The sequence below is a fragment of the Homarus americanus genome, unplaced genomic scaffold, assembly GCF_018991925.1.
Source record: "Homarus americanus isolate GMGI-L3 unplaced genomic scaffold, GMGI_Hamer_2.0 scaffold22250, whole genome shotgun sequence".
Taxonomy (NCBI): domain Eukaryota; kingdom Metazoa; phylum Arthropoda; class Malacostraca; order Decapoda; family Nephropidae; genus Homarus; species Homarus americanus.
Window position 1 is genome coordinate 2,067,825 of NW_024741189.1, and position 20,354 is coordinate 2,088,178.

The following is a 20,354-nucleotide window of genomic DNA, read 5'->3' on the forward strand; positions in this document are numbered from 1 at the left end:
TGTGAGTGTTTGAGAATCCTTATTCAGGCAGTAGTACATCACTTATCAGGAGTAGGTGGGGTAGAGGGTCAGTAGTACAGTACATCACCATTCAGGATGATGTATCAAAGTATTGTTTCAGTGATAATGACAACTAGGATCCCATTTCCTTTATTATGGAGTAAACTAATATGGAATAAACTGTTGAAATAAAATAAATATATATAATGACAGCATGTACAGTGCAGTATTTAGGGTCAAAACCTCTTTCATGAAAAGTACCATGTTGAACTGTTTACTGCATTAATAGTTCACTTCTAATACCAGAGGGAGGAAACTACTTCAGTACTATACGTATTAAAAAATTGCAGGAAATAAGCAATAAGGGAGACAAATTACTGTACTGTATTGGCATGTTCATAACTATCTTTAGTGGGGTTTGGAGGATAAATGCTCGTTAGTGGTTGAGAAATGTTTGTTTTAAGATTGTAAACTATTATGCTTCGCCCTTTAGGAGTGAAATGTGTCTGTGTGCTGAATTAAGTATTACAAGTGGTGTCGTTCAGCAGTGAGGAGAGGAACTATTTCTATCATCTGAGGGTGAAAACATTGTATCTAGAACTTGAGAAATGAGGATTAACAAACATTGTAAAAGGAATAACTGTCTAAATGAGTCCCATGAATTTCTAAATGATCAGTACAACCCGTGTTGGCTCGGTATGGTTGTCAAAATCTTTTGTCTATGGTGTCTTAGTGTTTCATACAAACTGTGGATAGATACATTATTTTTACTGTGTACAACAAAATTTAATTACAGTGAGTTCTGCTATAACGCGTGTTTTGACAACGCGAATTTGCTCTAACGCGATTTATGAATAGAGGAGCGATATTTGTATAACGCGAACGCTTGTTTGGTGTAACGCGATTTTTGCTCACTATTTCTCCAATTTTGTGGTATTAACAGGTGAATATGGTAAAGAAGAATATCTCCAAGAAGCGTTCTGGTGATCGCATTCCCGGTGATGATCGTAAAAGAAAGGCTATAACCCTCGAAGAGAAGCTCGATGTTATCAACTTCAAAATCACCCTTCTCCCCCATCAAGTTATATCATATTTTTCAAGGTAAAGTGTTACATTTACATTATGATTTCATTAATTAGATATGAATGTAACATTTATTTAGACTGTGCTATCCTTTGTGTTAGGCTACCTACTAAATTTTTTTTCGATTTCAAGTAGTAATCTGCACCTAACCCTATTTTCTCCATAAGTCCTGTTATTTCTATTACGCGAATTTCTATAACACGATGTTTTACAAGAACACAACTATCGCGTTTTAGCAGAACTGACTGTATAGTATTTCAAAAGCAATTGGCAAGATTTATCACAAGAATCTCAATTTTTTTTACTGCAGAAACTATATTGGCATATTCAGAAGTCCAGTCCAGTCCAAAACAATAATGGAGGGACAGTGAGGATCAGGGCGCCCGAACAATCCCTGCTCCCCCTATGACTCGCTTGTTAAGTACACCAATTCCCCCATTAATATCCTTGTTAGGTTCCTGAAAACCAGGACGTTAAGTGACTACAATTTTACCATAGAGACAATGATATAAATAGGGGTTATGTTCCTTGGGTACATTTATGGTCAAAATTTTCTCACAACTTGCCACAAGTGTTTCACTTTCATCAGTATCACCTTGTTTTAAAGTTTCAATTAAACTTCGAGCTTTTGCCTGTGTGGAGAGCAATGAACAGGAAGAGTTTCAATAATGTTGATCCTTGATCCACATGTTCAGCATTCTTTCCATACCACTTCTGTCACCAGTTAATACTTTCTACCAGATAATGGAGTAACACCGAGAGCACTTACTATGTCCACAGCTCACTGTCCTTCTTCAAATTTCTTTACCACATCTAATTTAACTTATAATGTAACACTTTTCCTCTTCTTTCTGTGGCCACAACCAGTAGTGGTGCACAATGCATGTTTAGCACCCATTGTTCTAGGGCTCAAATAAATCTATAATTGAATTTTGAGTGAATGTTGGAAGAGCATCAACCAACCACCGAACAATAACAAACAAATATGGTGCCAACACTGGTCGCTTACACAGCCAACTGTTATTACAATCAGGCGCTGAGCAATTTTGTACCAAATTTTTTAAATTGTCGCACATTTATAATTTTCATACATATTTTATTTTTTTTAATGATGTTAAAACAACGTTGACTGAAATAATGTTAATGGGGGAATCGGTGTAGTTGGAACTCTCGTGGCCCAGGAAGTGTAATGTCAGCTTTGACGTTGAAGCGTATTTAACCGACTTGACCGATGTAAGTTGTATTCCAAAGAACTGGAATCGGCAGGCAACTACAGCTCCTCCCCGACTTATGACGGGGTTAGGGACCCAAATCCAGGTTGTAGTCGAAAATGCTTAAATAATACATAGAAAATCTAAAATGGGTGTCTCTCTTCTCAGTACCACAAAACTCTCACTTTTAAGCTTGCCAGCCATTTTAAAGTGAATTACAAACAAAAATTTTGTCAGTACACAACACAATCACTGATGTTGGGACTCGAAAATACGTAATTTGACAAAATTTTGGTACGAATGAGGCAGGTCGTAAGTGCTGGTGGTCGTAAATCGAGTAGGTCATAAGTCGGGGAGGAGCTGTACATATAATTGGAGGTAAGTTGACTTTACACCTTGGAAAGTCAATTCTTACCAGAGAGGCGGGACATTTCTCAACACTCACATTAAACATAGTCAATATGTAAGTCATTATTTTGGATATTCCTTGTGTTTACTTTAGAAGGATAAAGAGAAGATATTAGGTAATGTTAATTTTATTACATATGTGAAGTTTATTTACTCAGTGTCCACTCTCCCCCTCAGGCCTCCATTACTGTCTTTCTCAGACATGATAGAAATTTTTATCCCCCAAATTTTCCATTATCCAGGAAAAAAAATTGAACATTCTGAGAAAATCTTAACATTCCTGGTATTTGAATGAATTATTGAGAGATTGCATCATGCGCCGACACGTGCCGAGTGAATGGGTGGGTAGGCAGGCTCAGCGTACTACAACTGGTTACTACTGTAAGGGATGCTTATGATTGGCTGGTGTATCTGTCTCCTCATTCTTGCATCATGACATTCTTAGTCCATAGTCTTCTGCCATTGTAAAAATTTGTTTGCTTGTGCACTGCAGTTTTTACATACAATCTATGTTGTGCAGTACTGTACATCACTGTACCCGGATGAAATCAGCCAAGAATACCGTTAAAACAGTGTTAAGACGTAAAAAGTGATTAGTTACGTATACTGTACTATAAATTCAGTAAGTGTGAAAGTACAGTATGTATAGTACTGTACAGAGCAGAGTGGACAGTGTCTGCCTACTGTAGGCTAGTGTAGGTGTATGTACAGTCACCCAAAAAAGTCCTGTCGCGAACCATGAACCCCGAGATTCACTCTTGAATCTGAAGCATTTATGGACAGAATACTGTATCAGTGTATACTGCTTCGGGTTCACGAGTCTGAATCTCGGGTTTCGTGGTTCGCGACAGGATGTTTTTGGGAGACTACATTATACAGTATGTGTGCAAGCCTTCATTCATGGAGGAAAAGGAGAGTGACAGCAACACCAGTTACCACAGTACAGGACAGACAGGCCATCCTGTAATATCACATCAACATTTGGCCTGCCTGCATCTCAAGCTCAAGACATCATCTACTGGTGAGTGAAGTATAGTGCACTGTATACAGTGCAGTAGTATATTTTGTTTATTTTCAATATATTGTATGTGTACAGTAGTACAGTACAGTAATGTATTTGCATAAATACTGTACAGTTGTGTCTGTCCACCTGCAGTTAAGCCTCTGTAGCAATGGCGGTCTGTGTGAGGTGCATACTGTAGTTTAGACACTGAAACATTCACCATTGTCCGGAAATTTCTCTGCACTAATTATTCTGGTTAACGGGAAGATTGATGTATTCATGCCAGGACCACCACCCACCTGTATTGTCTTGGCTGGGCCATGAGAGTGGGTGATAGTTGCAACTACATAACTACCATTTTATTGGGGGACTTTTGAGACTTGTTTGGGCCCCTGGCTTTTCACTGGTCTGACTTCGACGCCTACAGTGTCCCTCGATTATTGTTTTTGACAACCTTTGGTGAATCTGATTAAATGCTATACTGTCCATGAAAACGCATAAAATCTTAACTTTCTGAGAACACAACCCACAGCAGGAGTGAGACAGAGTGCCCTGGCATCCCAGGACTTGTCCAGCAACTGTAGTGATATATTTTTCATGGACCAAATTTAAATTTTCATGCTTTGTTTTTGCTTAGCATCTTTGTGGATACTTTTCATTGATTCTGGAGACAAGGATGACAGAAGATAACTTTCCTCAAGATCTGACTAGTGATGCCAGTGAATCTTGGAAGAATTTGAGATGGTGGGGCAGATGTGTCCACCCAGGAGACTCCTACATGGGATCAGAGTTTACTTCTTTACTCCCCCACCCACCTCCTGACCCTCAACTTTGGTGGTGTAAATCAGGAGTATATTTTGTACAAGACGGTAAGATGCAAACTATTTAATATTAAAATAAAAAACAAAAATTTTTTTTTGGGGGAGAAATTGGAAATGAACACACTGAACTGTTTTACAAGTTATATTCCACCATCTGACGGTGATAAACCATTATCATAATTTACATGAAGAGAACAGCTAAGGAACAAAACTTAAAAAAATTAGGAAATTGCAATAAAATATGGTATTAATTTACCTACAGTAGTAGCCACCCATTAGAGGAGGCCATGCCGAGGGAAGGTGGCCAGTGTAGGATCCCTCCAGTGTTGTAGATTATTTTGTCAAGGACTATAGTGAAGCCCAGAACTGTTCTTGGCTCCACAGCTTGGGCTGGTAGGCCGGGCCATAGGTCTACCAGCCTCTGTGTGAAGAAGTATTTCCTTATGTTCGTTCTGCATGATAACTTGGTGAGCTTGTAGTTATGTCCTCTCGTGTTGGTGGTGCGGGACATCACAAAGTGTGTCCCGGGTTCACGTTTTCCATCACTTTATAGATTTTGAATGTTTTAGTGAGACCTGCTGTATTGTCGTCTGAAGGGTTATTAGTTGTAAGACCCTCAGTCTTCCTGGATAATCGAGATGATATACTGTAGTAGCTGCCAGCTGAGGGTGGTTTCAGAAGTTTAAAAAGCAAATGAAAATCCACAGTGTTTGTATCACCAGTGAAGTTGCCAGTGCAGATGCACAGGCTCCATGTGATGTTCCCACCACACTGAAGGTTATCATTTAACAAGAGATCTACCCTCCATGTTTAGTGTTTTATGAAGACAGGATTGTCATGGAAGAAATTCCCTCCAGAACATTTATTTTGAACAATGAAGCAATACTCCGGCTTCAAGGTCACAGTACAGTAATATCTCCCCCAAACCCGGAACTCTCCGATAGCTGGAATTGAAATTTTCTCGGATAAAAGTTCCCAAAGCCGGAATTTTCGGAAAATTCCGGAGATGGGGGAGTCTTTTCCAGGTTTAAGAGATGATGTAATGGGCAATTTCTGGAACTTCTGAGAAAAATTTTCCGTTACCCGGAAAAATTCGGGGATGAGGGATTTTTTCTGGGTTTGAGAGTCGTCTTGTTACCCGGAAATCTCTCATTCCCGGAAGTGCTCTGCACCAATTGTTCCGGCTAACGGAGATATCACTGTATTTGGTGGAAATTCTTTGGGTGACCTCAAACAAGAGCTAAATTTCCATCCTCCAATTGGAAGAAAATGGATTCTCAAAAGTTCACTTGCCGGTATTCTGGATGGCCAGCGCGACACTGGATATTTTCCTTGAATGGTTTATCAAGCATTTCTGTGGAGCATTGTGAGTGTGGATCTGAGTCCAGAGCCTTGTTCATTGTAGGTAATACCTCAGACCTCTTAGAAAGCTTGGATCTCTGCCCACACATACCAGTTGAAATTGTCTTTCTGCCTCCAAACAAAATATCCATCCACCAGCTCATGGACCAAGGACTCATTGCTACATTTAAAGCCAATTATCTGGGATATATAAAATATTCAGATAGCTCACCAAGGTAAGTGATGGACACAAACAGTAATTGAAAGATTTTGGGTAAAACTACAACATTATGAACTTGAGGAAGCCACATCCATATGAATTAAAGGTTTCTGGGGGTAAGTTGAGGCCAGAGTTTGCCATGACTATAGGATTTCAGCCAGTGTGACGCTCACTACCAAACATCACAGGTTTCCTCTGGGTACTCCTGGACTAACACTGGACAATAAAGTTAATAACAAATTAACAAAAGAACGGACAAACCGCCCGAGTGACTAGTGAGCTGATCAGTGAAATGATTAAAACAAAACAGACATGCCAGCTGTGAAGAATAACATTACTCAGATGGCAGAGAACATTGGTTTTGATGAAATGGACATTAATGATGTAGGAACACTTCTTGACTCTCACAGGGAGTCACACAGTGGGATGAACATTACAGATACCTGTACTGATGAATCGCCAGCAGAAAATTCTTTTTGTCTTGGGAACATTCCAAAGATTGTCAAGGTAATTGAAACTTACAGTGAGCCCAACCAAGACAGGTGTGTTGCCCTGCTATAGCGAGATGCTTCAAGAAAGGCTAACAAAACCAGGATAAATGATTCCTGATATTTTCTTTAAAAAGTCATCTAACCCAGAGTCACAAGAACCAGTGTCAGGTCCCTGGCAGCTCTCCCCTCAACCAGCATCTACCACACACCATTGTCAACTTAAGAGTGAAGGCAGTGGTGGTAATCATCTAGATACAACCTCAGTGAAGTTTAACCAAATGTTTATTTTCCTACTTTACATTTAAGGTTTTATTTAATGTTCAACTTTGTCATGTACAGAGGCTGCAAGAGAGCCGCCACCAGGTAATCACGACTAACCCACAGGGTAAAATGGAGCCAAGGATGAACACTGATAAATAGAATCTTGGCTCTAAGATTCAATACTGATACTGTACACATAATTTTAGCTCCAATATTATTCTATATTTCCTATTATTGGTTATCAAGACTACTTGGATCAACACGACATCACACCTTAAAATCTGACGACTCCCCTGACCTCCCCACCTCTAAAACATATCACCTTATCATTACAACAGTATGTAAGTACAGTACAGTCGAAATCAAAAGTTTGCCAAAAAATCCCCAGCCAGCATTATGTTTTTGTTCATTACGCATGGATGACACTCTTTCCGTCAGCATGTGGAGATGCTGTGCTTTTGTGACTAGACTGCAGATCAACCATTGGTGGAAATATTGCCATATATGTGTTACGAAGGTTATTATAATGTTGGCTGGGGATGTTGGGTAAACTTTGGATTTTGACTACACAAGAACTAGCACAGGACAGATGCATCTATAAATTGATGATAATTTTTACTGAATTTGATGAATAAAGTTCTAAGTTTAAAAAAGATTGTTCTTATTTTCTACAAAGACACACCACATTGCCTTGTGGATAAAGGTGATGAGGATAAAATCAGCATATAAAATGTTTTTTAATTCTCTCTCCAAAACTGACATTATATAATACTGTACTGTACAGTATATTTCATCCTGTATACAAAACAAAACAGACAAAACATTACATTTTGTGCAGGAATGTATGGATGTTGTTGGTCTTCACTCTTAATATATTCATTAGCTACAGATCATTCCCTTCCTATAAAATGTTAATATCCAGTACAGTATATACCTGGTGTTATATCCAGTACAGTACATTAAAAATGGGAACATGTGTAAGTTCTTCAGCTATCAGTTTATAATACTGTACTGTACACAACTGGTGTTATACACAGTACATAAGTGCAAAACCCAAGCCAAGGCTAATTATAACAATACTGGCAGTGAATTTAAGTGTAAGTATTTATTCCTTCAACATTTTATTAATTTTTCTATTACAATATCTCCACACAATTCTTACCCCTCAGTACTGTCTCCTCTAACTCATTTAACCCCTTGTGTATGGGGTTGCCTCTCAGCTGAATAAAATCACTCAACATTAGCTAAATAAAATATATTAACACTTTAAGGGCCCCACGGGGCACATGCTGCCACCAACCACGGTGGGCAGGGTGTAAATATTTGTATTTCATTTTCATTTCAAAGCATTACTTACCAGACCACAGACCCACAGGGCAGTTATCCCAACACCTCACATCCTCCACAGTTATGCAGTGAGAATGGGAAGACAGTGGCAGGCATTTTGAGACTTGAACCATAAATATCAAGCATAAATAGATTTTTTACTAGTTTTTGAAGTTGATCATCATCGGAACACTAACAGGAATTTTTTGACTGGAAAAATAGTCGTCATTGGTCAGCCAAAGTGTTAAAAGTGGTGTCCCCAAAGTGAAGTGTTTAAGTTTAGTCACTCAACCTGCTGAACCACACACATGTTCCAGGAGAAACATCCTGGAGTAAACTGGATTTATTTATTATTGTTTAACTAAAGACTTCTTAAATTACTATGATTTTACTTTTAAATAAAACCCCGCAAGCAGTGTGTGGTGATTAATGGCACGAAATCGTCATCTGTACCTGTCACAAGTGGGGTACCAGAGGGCAGTGTATTGGGCCCGCTGTTTGTTTGTTTGTTTCGTAAATGACATGCCTGACGTTGTACACTCCATACAAATGTTTGCCAATGACGCCAAGTTATTTCGGGAAATTAAGAACCAAGCAGACTGTGAAGAGCTGCAGAAGGACCTCTGTGGGCTCCAGGAATGGTCGAAGAAATGGCTACTGAGATTCAGTGTCACAAAGTGTAAGAGGATGCACCTGGGGCGTACCAACGGTAAGGAGGCGTATTATATGTCCCAACGGGATGAAGAAACTGCACTAGTTCAGACTGAATGTGAGAAGGACCTGGGTGTGTATGTTGACAATGAGCTGAAGTTCTCGGGCCATTGCGAGAAGAAGGTAAATCAGGCAAATAAATTATTGGGTCTTATAAGAAGGTCGTTCAGATATCTAGACGGTCCGTCCCTCGTAACGATCTTCAGGAGTGAAGTGCTTCCCCATCTGGAATACTGTCACCCCGTCTGGTCCCCGAGATATACTAGGGACTGTCAGTTGGTTGAAAATGTGCAAAGGAGGGCCACCAGACTGGTGCCTGCACTTCAGCACCTCAGCTACCCTGAGAGATTGGAGCGCCTGAAATTGCCTAGCTTATACTACAGATGGGCAAGGGGGGACCTAATTGAGGTGTGTAAGCATCTCAGGAGGCACTACTCAGTTGAGTGTCCTTACTTGGAGCTGGCGGACGCTCGCCCCACAAGGGGTCACAGCTCAAGATTGAAGAACCTGCAAGTCCAGAAAACTGTGAGGGCAAACTTTTTCAGAGTGAGGGTTGTGAACTCTTGGAACAATCTACCAGAGTGTGTTGTGACGGCACCGAGTGTGAGCTGCTTCAAGACCAGACTTGACCAACACTGGAGCGGGTTCAGGTACATTCAGGAGCCGGTGCATGCCCAGTATTTGCCAACAGTGCGTGACAAACGTGACCGATCGCTCGGGCGGCTAATGAGCCGATCAGTGGTGAAGAGGATAAAAGTTATGATACAAATAAATACAGTACCTCAACACCTGTTTAAAAAATTAATAAATCATAATCTATCACACCTAAAAACTGTTATTCTTCATAATTTAATGTACGGTATTTGTTGCTCACACTGATGATGCTTTGCTAAGGGAAGTGTTCAACACCTACACTGTTGAGGACACCGCTCTTAATACTGTACATATTTCATTTAGCCAACGTAATTTATTTATCTGCGAGGGAAACTCATACATGTGGAGTTAGCTGTACTGACTTACCCTGAAATATATGTAATAAACTAAGTAGATGAGGAGGGAGACAGGATACTTGTGTGAAGGACATGTGTGTAACAACCATTACTGTACAAACAGTCCTGGGAAATAATTAGAATTGCCATTTGAATACAACACAAAGCAAAACTGGTTTATAAAGTTTTTGAAGCTGCTGTGGCCTAAATGCATTTTTAAATGTTTTTTCACACACCACAGGGTCAGCACTCCTGTACAATGGGTGAGTAATGTGGTGTAATAAAACTATAAACGGGTTTGTGTAGATAGTGATTACAGTGTGGGTATTCAATGACAAAGAAAATTATTACTTTTTAAATCTCATTACTTGGCAAATCATATTAAATGAAACCTAATCCTGCAGACATGTAAATAGGACTCTTACTCTTATCAATCCACACACAGCAAGATATGAAATAAAGGTTACCCGGTATCCCTCAAGCACCATCTTCCACTAAATTTAATTCTCTAACAAATTTATTATGTCCATGTTATGTGAAATATCCAGTAGTTAATTATATGACAACCACCACTACTGTACTGTACTGGGGTCTTCCATCTACCACTTAACCACTACTTTACTTACATTATTTCAGGCTATACTGTAGCTCGTCTCCTATTTACATAGTACGTATATCATTATCTACAGATTTAACTACCATAAGTAATTGGTCAAAAAAATTTAATACAGTGGTCCCTCAGTTAACGAACACAATTCATTCCAGAAGGTCATTTGTTAACCGAAACCATTGTTTCAATGGGATTTTGGGTAATTGGTTCCAGCTCACCAAAAATTACATACAAACTAAAAATAAATGCAGTAAAGTACACTTACTTTGAGGTGTGTATGTAGAAGGCTCCTGGTTGATGATGATGAGAATTAGAAGTGGGGGTGGAGGAGAAGGGAGAAGAGAAGGAAGTGGGGGTGGAAGAGAAATCACCCCATGCTTCATGCTGTCATTTCATCCATAAAATTTAAAGGTCACTTGGTGTAATTCAAGATTATTTTCTTTAAATCAACACTGCACTATATATTGTCAAAATGTAAAATAAATTTCAGAATGACCAATAATTGTACTGTAAAAATAGTTTGTTCAAGAGTCTCAAGCAAGATGCTTCCTCCACTGAGCAGACACACAACTGGCGCCATTCTGGGCGAGTCAAGTGGCTGTTTGGCGCGCTAAAAACTAGTTCCCTGTACTTCAATTATGTTAAATAATTGTTAAAATTACTAAAAAATTTAATATAAGACTTGGAAAATTATTGAATAGTACAACCTTCTTGATATTTACTCAATTGGTAACGAATTTAAGCCCTAAAACCGATTACTGTATTGGCGGACTAATACTACAGCAGACGAAAGCAGGCGAAAACATGTTGGGAAAAATTCGTAAGGAATTCGTTAACCGAATTGAACATTCTTATGGAAGGTAATTCGTTAACCGAGGGATCACTGTAATTAATTACCCAAAGTGATTAAATATTACCTTGTAGTTTTTGTAATAACTTTCACTGTGTGTAATAAAACCCACCTTCCACTTGATTAACTTTATACAGAGCAATAACAAAAGATTGTAATTATACAAAATCCCTAAAAATCAATTGAATACTAACTAGGATATAATTATTGGTCCTATACTCCCGGTAACTTGCCCAGTTTTTGTGTTGCTGCTAGTACATTCTCATTCATCATCATCTGCAGTTCCTGGAATCTTTCAGAGATGCGCTGCGTTACCTGTTGGGGTCAAGATGGTAAGTTGTACAGTACGGGTAATAAATTCAGGATATTGCATTGAACTTCATAATTTATTTAAAGTACATTACATTATTCTCTATGGTGCCATTTTATTTGAGATATAGATAGATATAGATAGATATAGATATATATAGATATAGATATAGATATAGATATATATATATATCCCAATGTGGGTCAGTGACCTATGCCCAGGTGGGCTAATCCCCATAAAAACAACAACAAAGCCGCGGGAAATTAAGGTTTGTTTACATCCAGCAGTTCGGCTGCTCTCTCTCTCTCTGCTTGTCTATACAGAGTACAACATTTAACCCTTCAATATATATGAGCAGTAAATAAGTGTGGCTTTCATATTCTTATGTAGAGTAATGACGATATGTTTTCACATGTGCGCACTTACATAGACGCAGTCTCACTTTTTTTTACCATTAATGGTTAGCTACTTATATTGTTCCATTTATTAACATTAAATAACGTTACAGGTACTTCAAACAACCATATTAATTTTTTTACATTAATTTTACTACAGCTACAACCAAGGTCTTATTTTCTTCAGTTTTATATGTAGAACCAGTCAGTCACTGGTTTTGTAAGCTTTAACATAAACAATGCCGGCAGCCGTCTCGTCTCTAATATTTCACGTATTATTAATAGATTGTATTGTTAATTTTGCACACACAAACATTAATTCAATAAAAACAAATTCAGAAACATTAATTAAAATATATATGAACAGTAAATAAGTGTTGCTTTCATATTCTTATGTAAGGTAATGACGAAATATTTTCACGTGTGCGCACTTACATACAAGATCTCTCTCTTTTCTTTACCATTATCGTTAGCTACTTCTATTGTAACATTTATTAACATTAAATAACATTACTTAAAACAACCATATTAATTCTACTACAGCTACAACCAAGGTCTTATTTTCTTCAGTTTTATATGTAGAACCAGTCAGTCACTGGTTTTGTAATCAACGAAAACAATGCTGTGTCATTTCCTCGTGTGTTAATATTCTACGTATTATTAATGAATTGTATTGCTCATTTTGCACACAAACTTTAATTCAATAAAAAAAGACATTCAGTAATAAACAACAATGAATCTTTTGTACATAAGAGAAATGACGCTGTTTACACGATTATGCACGTTGTCTGCACGTTGGCGGGCCGTTCAAACCTCGCGAAATTCAAGTTTCCGCCGTCAAAATTTTTATTTATTGTTGTTGTGTGTGTGTTCCAATAAAATACGTTGAATTCAAACCTCGCAAAATTTGAGAAGCTACTATATGACATTTAACCCTTCAATATGTCTTCAGAGACCATGATGCAGAGAAAGTGGTGCTAGTGCTTCCAAGCATAACCACAAGTCACTATCTATCCAGGAAAAGGGTGAATTTCCATGGTCCGGCACCAGTCAGGTCCTGAGGTTGCCGGACTAGAGATGTACAACCTGTATATTAACCTCATAAGACATAATTCAATTAAAATCTGAATAAACTGGACCCGATCTAACCCATCTTTGGGAAGGAATGAAAAATTCTTAAATAGGGTTGTGCTGATAAGTAATTTGGCTGATTATTAAGAATTTTTAATCTGATTAATCTTCATGAAATTAATGGTACCACAAAGTTAAAGACATCAACTATGTTATTTTTAACTTAGTTTCCCACCATTATAAAGTCTAGTTTTGTGCAGTTGTAACTTGTAACATTTTGTTTTGTACATCCTGATTGTAATTTGTTAGACATTCCCATTTTTCTTGAGCTTTGTGGTCATTATCGATGCTAATATAAATAGTAGTGTGAATAAAATGCACCCGACCACTCGAGCCTTATCCTAACTTCTCGGTAACAGTCTGTTTGGGACCTCAGTGTCTCAATATAATTATAGTTTGTATTTACTTTAAATACCACTTTTTATTTTAATTCTAATAAAAAATACATACATGTTGGTTGTTTTTAAGTAGCACAAAAACATATCCCGAGCTTGCCTGAACAAAACTCTTACAAGAAAACATGACACCAACACCGGATAATCTGAAATTTTTTGGGCTATGTAGACTTAAAGATTGACTGTTGATGTGCTGTAATATAAAAGTTGAAATATTTCACATTTCTTGATTGTAATAAAAGGCAATTTTATGTTTCATTTTCAAAATTTAGATGTGCAACAAAAATTGTTGAATACTATAAAATAAATTTAAAGTTGAATTTTATGTTACTTTGGTTGATTAATCATGATTGATTCTTCATTTGATATCAATGGAGTAACAAAATATTTTTGGTCCAAGTCAGTAAAATGCTTGGAAGTAAAAGAGCTTTTTGTTGTTTATGAAAAAATAGAAGATTTAAGAATTTGTTCTCTTCATTGTTTTCTGTCTCTATATTTTTAATATGTTCCATAATATGGAAAATGGAGTGCAAATAGGAGCACATGAGACTAATATAAATTATGTAATTAATGTACACTTATATAGGAACTTGCTAGAAATCAGAGTTTTGGCTACATCACCATACTAACATTAATACCTTATACTGGTAATATATAACAAAAGAGATAAACTTCTACCAATCGGTCAAGAAACTGATTAATCTATCCTGAGTCACCACATGTCTGCCTGGTACACACCTTACCCTAGTACACCTTGTGCGTGTTCTAGTGTTTGTGTAACGACGACCCAATAACTAATACTTGTATGAAATTAATATAATGTGTAAAAATGGGCAGCAGTATGGTAAGAGAGAGTAGAGGAGAAGCTGTCAAGTGTCACACAATATTTCTCACACTGTGCACATATCAGATACTCCTCAGAGTTACCGAGTTATGAGAAACCAAATTAACAAACAAAAAGATGGACATACTCAAGACTTTATCATCATACAATATTTTGCTTCTGTCAACATGTGAAATTTTAAAAACAACATCACTAACAAAAGCCACAAGAATATCAGTACAGTACACTGTATACAACAATTTAGTTCCACACTAAACTAACAAAACAAATCACTAACATGAACTAACCTTTGTATATTTTTCAACGCAGTTCTGTACACAGTTTTCCTCATTATTACGAATACTGCGAGATGTGAAGTCCCACACACAGTCATTAAAACAGCTTTCACTCAGCTTGTTATATTGTACCAGGAAGTCCCGAAACTGTTTGACTTGAACCTCTGCCTGTATCTGCTCACTCATTGATGACATGTCCATCGTGGCCATCACGCCTTCTGAAGTGAGTACAGTACTGTAGTGTAGTGTATATGTAAGACCATTTTCCACTCATAAAATTACAATGCCACCAGGTATACTTGCCAATGGTGAAAAAACCCTCTGGTGTGCTCTACAATTTGTCCACTAAACTGCCAGACAGTCGTTTGTGACATGTCTCAATTCATTGCTAGAACATCCTTTCATTGGATCAGTTATACACAAATCAGACATTCTTTTTAACATGACCATATGTATCGTATATATACAGTACTGTACTACTTTAGACAACCCACTTGTGAGAAGGGGCAACTTATAAAACAAAGTTCTACACAGTATAGTTCACAAATCATTTTTATTACCTCTACAGGTACTATAACAATAATAATGTGAAGGAATTGCAACTTTTCTAAATTTTGTTTTCCTGTAGTTTTTGTAAGTAGCTTGAACGATTTCATTTTCTGTTATTGTAGGTTGGTTTGGTTAGGTTAGGTTACTTTATGTTACGTTAGGTAAGTATGGTAGTTAGGTTGGTTAGGTTATGTTGGTTCATCTTATTAGATTGTATCCTCGGTTACCAGGAGAGGTGTGTACTATAGGCTGTTAGGCTCAAATGTTGCCAATTCAAAACTGATGATTACAGGGTAAAATTATTTTGTAACCTTTTCTACATTAGTACATTAACATAAGGAAGAATTGACACAAAAAAGGTGTGACATTGGTGTCATTGTTTATGGAAATGTTAAAATTAGCATGTTGACAGATTCTTGTTTAAGCTGAAAAAATAGATAAACAAAACAAAAGCTGCAATCCTTCCATTTTCAAGTGTAGTCTAGAGGTAAGAAAGATTGGTAATTTGCAATAAAGAACAACACAGAATACAGGTAGTTCCTGACTTACGACTGCTTGGACTTATGTCCATCGGTACTTACGACCTGCTCTGACCTTATGACCGCGGCAGTCGTGACCAAAAATATTTTCAAATGACGCGCGCATTTTCTATACCGTTTCTGTCCCGGGCAAGAGCGTGGGTACACTCACTCAGTGGAGCGCTTAGTTGGTGTTTGGCTGTCATATCCTATACTGATTGCGCTGTGAACTTTCGTTATTATCGTATCTAATTGACCTTATAATGACTGGAAGCGTAAAAGTGAGAGTGCTGGTGGTGCTCCGAAGAAAAGGAGACAGGCAATTACTTTTGAGATAAAAATGAAGATAATAACTCAGCATAAGAATGGAAAAACTGTAGCAACAATCTCAAGTGACCTAGGTTTCTCACAGTTGACCATAGCCACTCTTCTGAAGGATGTAGTGATGTAGTAAATGGAACAACACCAATAAAGGGAACTAGAATTTCAAAGAGATGACAAGGTCCTATTCACGATATGGAAAAATTATTGGTGATATGGATAGAAGACCAGATACAGAAGCGTGTACCTTTAAGCCTTCTAACCATACAGGCTAAAGCAAGAAGCCTGCTCCAAAGCCTGAAGGAGCAGGCAGGAGATGAATGTGATCAAACCTTTATAGCAAGTCATGGGTGGTTTAATATATTTAAAAAAAGCTAGTCTACACAATGTTCACATGAGTGGAGAGGCAGTTTGTGCTGATGTCGGTGCTGCCGAAGCTTTTAAGGAGGAGTTATATGAAGTGATTGTGGAAGGGAATTATTTGCCTGAGCAAATATTCAATGTGGATGAGACTGGATTATTGTGGAAGAGCATGCTTCATCCAATTAATATAGTCTCCATGTATCCTGTAAATAGAAAATTATGGGGGCCCCGTGTGCATTCAGCTGACTACATTAAAGGTAAGTGCTCAGTCACACTGTATCCATTCCTTATTATTTATTACTTTTACTGTACTGTATTTCATTGTAGATTTTTTTATTTAAAAAAATTATTTTTTTTCTATTTATTTTTTATCTATGTCGGACTTACGACCTGGATTTGGGTCCCTAACCCCATCGTAAGTCTGGGAGCACCCCGGAAATTCACTACACTTAATCGATAGAACTATTTTTTCTATGATAATTTTGTTATACTGTATTACATCTGGTTAGGTTAGGTAACACTTTTTTTATCAGATTCTTTGGTTGTTGCTGTAATCTGCAATCTTACCGAAAGATTTTCCTAGAGCTGCTCCTCAACATGAGCCAGTTGTCTGGAATATTATCCATATTTCTTCAAATATCATCGGTCTACCATCTAACATTACTACAAACTCTGACATTGATAATCCCCATGTTAGTTTTATGTTGAAAGTTAGTCCACTACCTTTACTGAAACGTTTATCAGTTTAGTGAATTCTTAAACAAATGTTCAAGCAGTTAAATTGTTAACTAGATACTGAAACCTACCTAGCCTAACCTAACAAATTCCCCGTATGACTGAAATTAAAATAATACCATTAACTGCAAAGCAAAATTACAAAAAATTACTATAAACTGCGGTGAATTTATGCTATCACGCCGGTCTTTATTTCCGTATATAAATATTTATCTAGTAATGCTTACACAATTATAAGACATTTTTCTTCTATGATATTTCCACCAGAAATTAAGGATAACCGATATATTAATTTTTCAAGATTATTACTTTCGCTTAGTCACAAGTGTTGCCATGATTTGTTTACTTATGGCGGAGGTGGTCTGACCCCCTGCTCATGCATCGCTCCAGGCCTCCGACGGGGGGTTAGGTTTTCTCGGTTGGTTGGTAATATAATTTATTTATTCTAAAAAAATCAAACCTTTTCCATTAAGATAGTTGGGGGGGGGGGTGTATACGCAAAACACGTGATTTCCGGTGGAAATTAATATCAAATTCGTTCGAAACTCTATTAAAGTACATCGGAAAAACCTATTTTTAATATCAAAATAAAGACCGGTGTGATACTATAAATCAACCTAAACTGTTAAGCAGAAGCACAAGGTATTAAAACTATTAACGGTATTATTTTCTTGTAGTTCCGTTCATTCCTACCACTGATCTCATTATCATATTCGAATAAGACGTCTAATTATAAGATAATTTTCATCTATTACATTACTGGCGGAAATGTATAATAACGGAGATAGGTCTTCCAAAATATTTTCTATTTTCTTCCATTAACATCCCGCCATTATCGTCTGCCTCTCCTGCAACACTGCGTGTCTCCTGCGTCCCCTTCATAAATCATCCTTCGCATGCGTTGCTGTACACGTCACGCGGCCAATCAAAAGCCTTTTTTATTTTTAAACCACTTAAAATATTTTTGGGTTTAATTCGCAGTATTTTTGGCCCAATCAGATTCGAGTATTCTTTTTGGTCTCTCATATTTTGAAATTCAAGTTCAGTTCTGATCATGGAAGTCTGCGATGGGTGTCACTTAAAGTATATGGAGCTGATTGCGAGTTTTTGGAAAAAAAAAAATGAAGAAACTATAACATTTTTTCGATCACATGGTGTTCTTCCAACCTCAGTAAAGTGTACTAAGAGCAAGACGGAATGTAAATATCGCACCAGCATATGTGGCGTTGGGTAAGAATCCTGGAATGCAACGACGAACAAGAACCAGGCCAATACGGTCCGACTAATTACCCAAATGTAGCCACAATGAAGTCAAATAATGGTCCTACATGAATAAATCGGACTGCCAATCACTTCTCGACTAGTATTTGGTGTCACAAAGTCACAAAAAATTGGAAAACTTAATTTAATCTGAGTTAATAGATCGCGTGCATGTACCGAGGGAGCGAGTAATTACCCAAATGTAGCCGCAATGAAGTCAAATGATGGTCGTTCAAGCGTAAATCGGGCTGTGAATCACTTCTCAATTATTATTTGGTGTCATAAAGTCACAAAAAATTGGTAAACTTAATTTAATCTGAGTTGTGTTGTGTTAGGTTAGGTTAGGTTAGGTTAGGTACATGCACTTGATCTATGAACTCAGATTAAATTAAGTTTTCCAATTTTTTGTGACTTTGTGACACCAAATACTAGTCGAGAAGTGATTGGCAGTCCGATTTATTCATGTAGGACCATTATTTGACTTCATTGCGGCTACATTTGGGTAATTAGTCGGACCCAGCCAATAAGGTAAAAAATAGGTGATTCCATCATATGGTGAGTCAGTTAAGTTAGGTTAGGTTATTGTTTTTCTAGTGTTTTTTGTGTATTTTTTAGTAGCTTAGCCACTTTTTTTTCTCGGAAAACGACAAACGAAAAAAAATCGCAAAAAAAAACCGGTTAATTTCTGCCAAAAAGGAAGGTCATATTCGGTCTCAGCACACACAAATACACTTGAAAAATATATTTTTAACTTGCTACAAGTGAACGGTGCTACAAGAAAAATTTACCCTATTAACTCATTGGTATTAATCTAGTTACTCTGATAACTTAATCTCCACTTGGCAGGGCTATAAAATATATACAGTACTACTTTGTCACCTAACATAACCTTAACTTCACCACATCATAGTACAGTAAGTTCTTTCTGTTTAATATACCTGGGAAGTTAGGTAAGGCTGGGTAGGTTTGGTTTGGTTTGGTTTGGTTAGGTTAGGTTAGGTCTGTTCTTCATAACAACAAATGTTAAGTAGCATTTATTTTAAAAATATCCGTTTTTTAACATATTTCCACAAACTACAAGTCAATTATAATAACAATGAAAATCCCGCGTTTTTATAATTGTTTTTAATCAATTTCGCCCGCGGGTAGTCCTATATGAAGTAAATAGATTGGAAACGACATACAGTATATTATAACCTTAACCGAATATTAACCTGAAACTGTAATAATGTGACACTAACCCGAGTGAACGGTATCATTATTTATAAGACACTACATTATTCCTTCACTGGTGGTGACATTATCTCTCAGACTATTACTGTATTGATTTAGGAGCAATTGGAGAAGCACTTACGTGTTATAACAGGTGACTAGTACCAGTAGCAGACGAAACTTAGCACATGTAGGGGCAGTAGTGTTGCCAGAACTGTGTGTGTGTGTGTGTGCTGTACAGTGTGGCCAGGAGCTTTGTGTGTGTGTGTGTGTGCTGTACGGTGTGGCCAGAACTGTGTGTGTGTGTGTGTGTGCTGTACAGTGTGGCTGGGAACTGTGTGTGTGTGTGTGCTGTACAGGTGTGTGCAGAACTGTGTGTGTGTGTGTGTGCTGTGCAGATGGCCAAGGGCTTTGTGTGTGTGTGTGCTGGTGTGTGGGAACTGTGTGTGTGTGTGTGCTGTACAGTGTGGCCAGAACTGTGTGTGTGTGTGTGTGTGCTGTACAGTGTGTGGGAACTGTGTGTGTGTGTGTGTGCTGTACAGTGTGTGGGGAACTGTACATGTGTGTGTGTGTGTGTACAGTGTAAGCAGGCTGTGTGTGTGTGTGTGTGTGTGCTGTACAGTGAAACTGTGTGTGTGTGTGTGTGCTGTACAGTGTGGCCAGGCATGTGTGTGTGTGAAATAACTGTACAGTGTGGCTGGAATTTGTGTGTGTGTGTGTG

General features: G+C 37.6%; 1 protein-coding gene across 2 annotated transcripts; it reads right to left on the minus strand.

Annotated features, from left to right (window-relative positions):
• Positions 1-11,438: 11,438 nt before the first annotated feature.
• Positions 11,439-19,897, minus strand: LOC121875740 (mitochondrial import inner membrane translocase subunit Tim9-like). Of its 2 annotated transcripts, none has more exons than XM_042380402.1 (3): positions 19,776-19,897; positions 14,688-14,893; positions 11,439-11,640 (listed from the first exon to the last, which is right to left on the minus strand). In XM_042380402.1, the coding sequence occupies exons 2-3, from the start codon at positions 14,883-14,885 to the stop codon at positions 11,539-11,541; spliced, it is 300 nt and encodes a 99-aa protein (XP_042236336.1). In that variant the 5' UTR covers positions 14,886-14,893; positions 19,776-19,897; the 3' UTR covers positions 11,439-11,538. The 2 variants fall into 2 exon arrangements, with proteins under 2 accessions (XP_042236336.1, XP_042236337.1); XM_042380403.1 differs by having other exon boundaries at positions 14,688-14,890; positions 19,776-19,894.
• Positions 19,898-20,354: the final 457 nt, after the last annotated feature.

What these genes read in the sequence shown, in the direction of transcription:
- LOC121875740 (XM_042380402.1), bottom strand. Translation starts at nt 14,885, where the DNA reads ATGGCCACGATGGACATGTCATCAATGAGTGAGCAGATACAGGCAGAG. An exon ending in GCGTTGAAAAATATACAAAG is followed by an intron (nt 11,641 to 14,687) that starts GTTAGTTCATGT and finishes TGACCCCAACAG; the next exon opens with GTAACGCAGCGCATCTCTGA.